At 45.8% G+C, this 9,320-nt stretch overlaps 1 protein-coding gene across 4 annotated transcripts; it reads left to right on the forward strand.

Moving 5' to 3' along the window:
- Positions 1–392: 392 nt before the first annotated feature.
- SERPINB13 (serpin family B member 13) lies at positions 393–9,320 on the forward strand. 4 transcript variants are annotated; one of them, XM_036245460.1, is made up of 7 exons: positions 393–557; positions 1,065–1,160; positions 4,504–4,632; positions 5,019–5,136; positions 6,640–6,782; positions 6,988–7,143; positions 8,919–9,320. In XM_036245460.1, exons 1-7 carry the CDS (start codon positions 393–395, stop codon positions 9,318–9,320), a joined length of 1,209 nt encoding a protein of 402 aa, XP_036101353.1. The 4 variants fall into 4 exon arrangements, with proteins under 4 accessions (XP_036101353.1, XP_036101354.1, XP_036101356.1 ...); XM_036245461.1 differs by having other exon boundaries at positions 1,065–1,130; positions 4,510–4,632; XM_036245463.1 differs by having other exon boundaries at positions 1,065–1,130; positions 4,513–4,632.

Consider the following 9,320-nt stretch of genomic DNA (forward strand, 5'->3'; position numbering starts at 1 on the left):
CACAACGTAATGAGTTTGGAGGTAAGTGTGCACCCTTGAAGTTATCGCCGTGATCAAGGCCATAAACGTATCACCTCCAAAAGGGGGTGTGGCCATTAGCGTCGGAGCAGGTGCGCCTGCAGCCTCCCCGAGACTCCGCCGCCGGGCTGCAGGCCTGTCTCGATCCCGGCTGCACCCTGCTCAGGGGACTGTTTCCCGAGCCCCCCTGGATCCAAGCAGGGAGAGAGCAGAGGGGTTCCCCTGCCCTAACGCCATTCAAACCAGCGAAAAGCACTCATTTGGCTTTTGTTTTCTCTTTGGGTAAACTGTAATGTTCAATTACAGTTGGCATTCCGTTTTATTCTGTACCGGGTTTGATGGCTGTTGCTGTTCTCCATCCCTCCAGAGTCATCATGGAGTTGCTGGGCGCAGCGACCACTCAGTTTGGGTTCGAGCTTTTCAAAGAGCTGAATCAAGTCAACAAGGGCAACATCGTCTTCTCCCCAGCGAGCATCTCCGCGGCCATCGGCATGCTCCTGCCGGGGGCCCGCGGAGCCACCGCCGCCCAGCTGCGGAAGGTGGGTGCGGGGGGGGAGGGGTCGGCCTTTCGGGCACAGTCTCTTTTCTGGGGTGAGCCTTCTGGAATCGCCCCGAAAACTGCTCCTCTTGACCCATGGGCCAGGAACCAGGGAGCAGTTTCAGGTCTATCAGCACAGGCCCCTCCCCTCTCCAAATTCCACCACACCAGCTGCTCCTCGGAGCTCGACACTCCTCTGGGTGAGGACTGGTCAGGCCCTGTGGAAAGCCGGTGGCCTGGTAATTAAGACAGAGCAGGAAGAACCATACCTACTGGAGAAGTTGCATCATCCCCACCAGGGCATAAACGAGGCATCAAAGTTGAATACACGAGGGGATGAACCAATGCAGGCTCCTCTGAAGACAACCAGAGCTTTTCATGATTCTACAAGGAGGTGAAGGTTACCTGGGTGCCTCTGAGGGGTCGTTAGCAAACTCCCTCTTTCCCCTGATTCCGAGTGAGGTTTTCTCTGCTCGGACCCCCGCCATGCTATCTTCTGTCCTTCCAGGTGCTTTTCTCTGAAAAAGACACGGAAAACTCAAGAATCAGAGCTGAAGAAAAAGAGGTAGGAGATGTGTCTTCCCACCTTCACGAAGGTGGCTTTGTAGATGGGGGCTCCCGGGAGACATGTGTAGAAGAGGTGCCACTTCATGCTTCCTGTGAAGCAGCGACAATCACACAGTGAAATAATGTTACTAGGGTTATACAATTATAATAAACCCTTAGTGTTAAGAAGAGACCTTGACTTCATGAACACTGACCACTGTGATAGATACTGGTAGAGGCTAACAGACTGAAAAGTGGCTACAGCAGAGTGGATGGCTTTGCAGGTACACAGATTGGGGTTTCAATCTTCGCCCAGTCAGTGAACAGCTGTGCTACTTTGGCCAAGTTATTCATTTTATTTGGGCCTTTGCAGAGTGTCTGGAACTTGTCCAGTGGTGGTCATGGTAGCAGTAGGTGATATTGTTACTACATTGTATTTTTATGTCTATTTATTTATTTATTTATTTATTTCTTCATCCTCACCCAAGGACATTTTTGCATTTATCTTCAGATAGAGCGGGAGGGAGAGAAGGAGGAAGAGAGAGAGAAACATTGATGTGAGAGGGACACATCAACTGGTTGCCACCCACACGACCCCAACTGGGGCCAGGGACAAATCGCAACTGAGGTACATGCCCTTAGCGGGAACCAAACCAGGAACTCTCTGGTCCACGGGCCGACGCTCTAACCGCTGAGCCAAACCGGCCAGGGCTACATTGCATTTTTAGTTTAAGCTCCCCATCTCCTGCTCTGATGTTTCATTTAAATAACAAAAAGAAAAATATTAGCACAGGATTAATGACTTCCTGGGTCTCTTCCAACTCTAGGTTGTAATATTCCTAACCCCAGCTTCTGGAAAAGTTAGAAAGTTGGATGTAAATAGCATTCTTCTGTTTCTCTCCCCAGGGAGAATTTGGGAATTGGGGTTTTTCTCCTAATTCCACCTTTCTCTCTCTCTCTCTCTCCCTCCCTCTCTCTCTCTCTCTCTCTCTCTCTCTCTCTCTGAGTGTGTGTGTTTAGGAATTCTGGTGAGTGAGGGTCATGAATTTCTTTCTTTCTTTTTTTAACCAGGCTTCAATGCAGTTGGTTTTATGCTCACTGGGGTACAGAAACCTCTTAACTGATTTCTGGATTTCTTACAAAGGTATTTGTTTCTTGTATCGTTGCTAAGTCAGTATCTCTAGTTCTGGGCTTCTTATTCTCCCTTCTTGATCACATCACTCCTGGAAGTTTCTTTAGTAAAGATTTGCACGTGGTAGATGCTGCCAGGTTGCATTTGCCTTTGTTTGTTCTTGAATGAATGTTCAACTGTATGTTGCATTCCAGGTTGAGATTTTCTCTCATCTTTTCAAAGATTTTCTCTACTCTTTGTGTGCAGTGTTGCTGCTAAGAAGTTGGTTTATTTGGCCATCGTTAGTAGGCGATCTCTTTCTGGCTGCATTTAAATTTTTGCTGTCTGCTTCTGTTGTTTCCAAATTTTATTACAATGCGTATAGATGTGGATTTCTTTATTGACTAAGGCAGATGTACTGTGCTTTCTCAATATGAAAATTCATACTTTTCATCAATTCTGGAAAACTCTCAGCCACTTAATATTTTGAATAATGCACGTTCTCTATTCTTTCTTGCCTTTTGGAAGGTTGCTAGAATTCTTACTCTACCTTCTGGATTTCTTCATCTGTCATACGTATGTTCATTGCTTTTTGTCTTTGTGCTGCATTCGGAGACAATTATGCAGATCCATCTAGCCTACTAATTTAACAGTGCCTAATGGGCTGTTTAACCCATCGATTGAGCTTCTACATCTCATTGCTTATTGTACGAATTGGAATCCTAGTTGATTATAAAATCAACCTGGAACTTAATAACAGCCCCTTGTTTCTTAACCATATTTTTTATGTCTTTTCTTAATATTCTGCTTTTTAAGTGTGATATCTGATAATGTCAACATCTCAAGTCCTTGAGGGTCTAATGGCTGCTTGCTACTTTTTCATCTGATTCTTGATGAGACTTATCTCTTGATTTACAGTTTTGGAACATGAGCTAATATTTGGTTGGTAATCGATGGTAGTCCAGTGAAACCTGAAATGTAGTTGTCTTTCTAATACAGGTCAGTTTTTTTTTCCTTGAAATAAGATCTTGGGATGTTATCCACCTAAAGTCACTTTAAGTTAAATTTTTTAGTTTGGGGTTTCGCAGTCCACAGGGGTAGTATACTTTCAAACCTCAAACCTGTTTTACAGGAGGCCTTCATTCCCTTTCTCCATTTTCAGGTCAACTCAGTCACAACTGGCCCACTGGGGAAATACTCCCACTACATCCTTCTCTTTATCACAATCCGTTATTCCCCACAGGCGTTGAGACCTTGGTCTGCTCACACATTGGTCAGCCGGAGCAGCTGGGAATCACCACCAGGCTGTAAAGGCTCATAGTAACAAGGAGGGAGCCAAAGGTCAAGCCCAGCCTCAGATATCTTGTCAGAGCAGAACGCTTTTATATTTTCCACTTGAAAGTCTTCGAATGTTCACTAATTATGCACAAAAATTCACTGAGTGTCTTTTATGTGCCAGATACTACTCTGGGCATTGAGTAGCCAACCATGAAACAAAAAGATGAAACAGACAAACAAACAAAGACCCATGGGCTTTGTATTCTGCAGGAAGAAGGTCTTTCTGTTCACAGTGCAATCGGGGACAAGCTTTTCAGTCAAAATTAAAATGCCTGTACCTTATGTCCAGCTGAATGGAAGTAGGCAGACATGACTTAACAGGCAGGGGGCAGTGTTCCTCTCTGTTCTCGGGGCAGGAGCTGTATTAGCCGGCTTGCTGTGGAGTGTGGAGTGCTCACTTCTCAGACCTCAATCAGAAAACTGATGGATTCTACAAAAAATGCCCCCCCCCCCCCTTAGAGATAGGAAAAAAATCTCACTTCAGCCCAATGCATAGCTCTGACGAATGGCTCTTCACACCGGCAGGAGTCACTTTTCTTATCCACTGTCTAGAACAGATGTTGCCAAGTTTAAAGTGGATGAGAGTCACCTGAGGAGTCGTCTACTTTCCTCAGGTGCCTGGTATTGTGGGAAGCTAAAAGCAAGCATACGAAAGGCTTAGTGAGCAATTACATTTGAGATGAAAATGCAACCCGAGCCGGAGAAGCAAGATCCACGGTGCGGTGCGGGGGCCAAGGACCAGGCTTCTCTATGGAGCTGAGATGGGTTGTGACTCACATTATCATACAATTGGTGTAAAAGCCTCCTGACGTCCAGGGGCCACACCAAGCTCACGGGCCATCCTCACGGCTGCCAAGCTGAGGGCAAGGTCCGTCAGCCACGTCCCCTTGGGGCAAAATCTAGGCTTGTTTTTGCTAAGATAACTCATTGAGCTTTTGTTTTGATTTTGAAGATTGAGAAGACAGAAGACATACACCACCAATTCCAAACGTTTTTGAATGAAATAAGCAAACTCACTAATAATTATGAGCTGAAAATAGCCAACAAACTATTTGGAGAAAAGACATACCTTTTCCTTCAAGTAAGTTTTGCTGTGTCCACCACCTCTGTGAGTGGTATTCATGAATGGCCAGCGGCCCCGTTAGGACTGGGACCTGGTGGCATGCTGCCTACATTGACCGCCTGGCTTGGCCCTGATCACTCGGTGTCCCTCTTGCCTAATTTTCGGACAATCCAGGCCCTTTGCAAACTTCTTTGTGACTGGCGGTTTAAATCTGATTTTTGCTTTAACCCTGTTATACCTGCATAAAAATGTGCTTGGAAGTACTCAGACTGATTTGCCCAGGTCCTCAAGACCCCTGCTTACAATGTTCGGGACCTTGATGTACAGCTAAACTTATGTGGAGATGTTGGCAGTGGATACATTGAATTTCAACCTCTTTCTATTCTTCCCTGTTTCTCCTAAAGAAATACTTAGATTATGTTGAAAAATATTACCATGCTTCTCTGGAACCTGTTGATTTTGTAAATGCAGCAGATGAAAGTCGAAAGAAGATTAACTCCTGGGTTGAAAGCCAAACACATGGTAGAGTATGGATGGGTCGTTCATCATGAGAACGCTCCTTGAGTTACCTGCTGTGAGTGAAGCCCTGTGCTTGGCACTGCAAGGGGCCAGGGTGGGCACCCTTTGGGTGGGACTGGGTAAGGGATTTTAGGGTTGGAAAGGCAGGCCTGGCCATGAGGGGTGGGAGGAGGCACTGCAGATGGTAGAGAGAGACAAGGAGAGCCAGAGAGGGGATCATAGGAGCCAATTCATGGAAACACTTAGTGGAGAATTATTCACCCATGGTGGTGGATCACAATATCTTTGAAGGTCCTGAAACTGGGCTCATGTCTGTCTAGGGTTCACATCCTTTCCTTTGTATAAGAGCCTTTCTGCCCTGGCCGGTTTGGCTCAGAGGTTAGAGCATCAGCCTGCAGACCAGAGAGTCCCGGGTTCAGTTCCCACTAAGGGCACGTACCTTGGTTGCGGTTTGTCCACGGCCCTGGTTGGGGTCGGGTGGGTGGCAGCCACTCGATGTGTCTCTCTCACATCAATGTTTCTCTCTCTCTTTTCCTCCCTTTCTCCCTCCCACTCTATCTGAAGAGAAATGCAAAAGTGTCCCTAGGTAAGGATAAAAAAAGAGACTTTCTTTCTGAGTCTGGGTCCTAAAGTGGAAATGTTATCATAGAGAGTTTCCTTTCTTTTTATCAAGTAAGAAACATTCAGCTCTTCCATCAAGACCTGCTTTTGTGCCAGGCTGGGTGGCTCAGTTGGTTTTATACACCAAAAAGGTTGCGGGTTGGATTCCTGGTCAGGGCACATACCTAGATTGCGGGTTTGATCCTCGGTTGGGGTGCATGTGGAAGACAACCGATAGATGTTTCTCTCTCTAAAATCAATACACTTATCCTCAGGTGGTAACTGTATCACATGGGTACAAATGATAATAGCTAACATTTACTGAGTGCTTACTGTGAGTCAGAGAGTGGTCTGAGTGCCATGTGCATATTAAATTGTTTACTCCTTTCAACAACCCTGTGAGGCAGGTTTCATTCCAGTTTATACATGTGGAAACTGAGGCACAGAGAGCTTAAATAACTTGCCCAAGATGCTTCATCTGATAAGAGGCAAAATTTGCTCCTCGCAGAGGTAGTCTGGTCCCAGACGTTGAGCTCCTCCCCCCTCATGCCTCAGTCTATCCACTGGGACAAACAGGCGGCGGGCAGTGAGGACGGTGGGCAATGAGGACGGTGGGCAGTAAGGACGGTGGGCAGTGAGGACGGTGGGCAGTGAGGACGGTGGGCAGTGAGGACGGTGGGCAGTGAGGACGGTGGGCCATGAGGATGGTGGGCCGTGAGGACGGTGGGCAGTGAGGACGGTGGGCCGTGAGGATGGTGGGCAGTGAGCTCCCCGTGAACCCGTGTTGGCAGGGCCTGCAGGTGCTGACCTGGCTGAGGTTTGCAAGACCAGTCGAGTCCACCCACATTGTATCTGCCATGCATCTCACTTACAGTTTCTAAGATGGGCCAACTTTGGTGTTTGCAGAAAAATCCGAGGACCTGTTTCCGGACGCCGCTCTCAACAGCTCCACAAAGCTGGTGCTGGTGAACGTCGTGCATTTCAAAGGGCAGTGGGACAGGGAGTTTGAGAAAGGACACACCAAGGAGGAGGAGTTTTGGCTGGATAAGGTATGACCCTTTATATACGTGACTTGCTGACACATGGAATGGAAATTCTGAAAGCGTATCCTCGTCCGTGTCCAGGGTCGGCAGCAAGTGCTGATCTGGAAGCTCAGAGCGTAGCACGGTTCTAGGGTGAGATCGTCATTTGGGGGAGCTCGCCTGGTCATCTTGTGCCTCTTTGGACATCGAGGGCTCGGCTAATTTGTTACAGAGCACAAGTAAACCCGTGTTGATGATGACACAGCACCAGTCCTTCAGCTATACTGTCCTGAAGGACCAGCAGGCCAAGATTCTGGGGATTCCCTATAAAAACAACGACCTGAGCATGTTCGTGTTGCTGCCCAATGACATCGACGGTCTGGAGAAGGTAAACCTTGCGCGTCCCCGCTCTTGCTTTAATTTCTGGAGCCTTTGCATCTCAGAGTTTTCTTGGGGAGCCTGGAAACGGGGCTTCTGATTGGGAGCCCGGTGGGAACTATTTGTGCGGCTGTGTAGATGTCTGAAGAGGAGCGATCGACTACATCAGGTTTCTTGAGAACAGCCAAGACTAAGATGTTTGGGAATGAGCTGACACGAATAGTTAAGGTCATACGGGGACTGGAAAGATCACCCAGCATTCTGAGAAATGGTTGGTTGTGTAGGCACCCTCTTTCCCAGACGAAAATCACATGTCCATGTCTCCAGCAAATTCTGCACGCTATTCAGACCTTCTGAATTATTTTAGACCTTCAACTTTAAAAAAAGTTTTAGGTTTACAACAAAATGGAGAAGAAGGTACAGAATTGGCCACACACCTCCTGCCCCACACATCATAGCCTCCCACAGAATCAACATCACTTGTCAGAAAAAAAAATGTTTATTTTTATTTTTATTTTTAAAATCAAGGATGATCCTACATTGACACACAGTAATCACCCACAGTCCATAGGACCCTTAACCTAGAACCCTTTGATTTAGTCCTACCCACTTTGCTGTTAAAATATTGACGTAGCTAGTGAAACCAGGAAGGCTTTGTTTCAAATCCCCGTTCCTCTATTTAGTAACATTATGTCTTTTGAAGCTGTTTAACTTCCTTGAACCTCAATATTTTCCATCTATAAAATGGGCTTCCTAGCTTTTAATGTGTAGTGCAAGTGCAATGATTAGAGAACACACTCCATCTTTATCTCTGTCTCTATGTATCTCCATCTCGATCTTTAGCTCTGTCTCTGTAACACATACAGAACAGCATCAGTCTTACAACAATGTAGCACCTCTCACACAGATTGTTGTAATAGTGGATGCTGGTCTGTGGCTCTGAACATGGCTAATAGCGACCCCTATATGTTGGAAAACACGTTGCAAAATGGCAGTCTGTTTAAGAGTATTCCTACTCTGACTCAAAAACTCCTGTTGTAAATAATTTCCTAGGGAAATAATTCAGAAGAAAATAATTGTCCTTCTGAATTGATTAGTAATTTCTGTATTAAATACACTAGGATACCTAGTTTGAAATTCATCATAATAATTACATTTGTAGCTACAGAGTCTATCATCTATCATGTGTGATACATACTAGACACTTGTAAAGTAAATGAATGGGTTAATATGGGTAAAATTGATCAATGTGATGAAAATATCTATCAGTCTGAAGATATATAGGAGCGATATGCAGTATAAAATGGACAACCACTGTGACTGCAACTATGTAAATATGTATATTTATATGTAAATATATTAATATGTATTATATATTATAATAAACATCTCGCTATTTACAATAATATATTAAATATAATGTGCTTATTATATAATTTATATAAACATATACTTTGTTATCTAAAATTATATATAATATATGTATACAAAGACATTAAAGAGACTGGTGAGATATGGAATAATATGTAGTAGATCGATAGAATAATTACTCTTCTCACCTTTAAAAATTCACTAAATGCTATTGACTTTTCATCTATGCACAGAGAATTTAAACAGAGAAACATATGACAAGTGCCTACTATAGAAAGACAACGTCTTGTGAAATAAAATTTCTACTTTTGTTACTAAAATGAATGATTTCTGACTAATACAAGTCAGCGTGACACTGTTTCAAACTTTTATCAATAATCGAGCCATTCTGTCCTCCCCTCTTTTCCCGAATAGATTGTAAGTAACATAAGCCCCAGGAACCTGGTGGAGTGGACCGACCCAGGGCAGATGGAGGAGAGGATGGTGGACGTGCACCTGCCCCACTTCCAGCTGCAAGACAGCTACGACCTGGAGGCGGCGCTGGCGGCCGTGGGGCTGGCGGGAGCCTTGGGGCCGCGGGGGGCCGACCCTGCCCGGGCCGAGCGCGCGGGGCTGCAGGCCCAGAGGTTCCTGCACAGGGCCGTCGTGGTGGTGGCGGAGGACGGCACCGAGGCTGCGGCGGCCACCGGGGCGGGCTTTGTGGCCACGTCAGTGTCAGGTTGTGAAACTTTTCACTGCAACCATCCCTTCCTGTTCTTCATCAGGCACAATGAGTCCAGCAGCGTCCTCTTCTTCGGCAGATTTTCCTCTCCTTAG

Source organism: Molossus molossus, unplaced genomic scaffold (assembly GCF_014108415.1).
Source record: "Molossus molossus isolate mMolMol1 unplaced genomic scaffold, mMolMol1.p scaffold_m16_p_6, whole genome shotgun sequence".
NCBI lineage: Eukaryota > Metazoa > Chordata > Mammalia > Chiroptera > Molossidae > Molossus > Molossus molossus.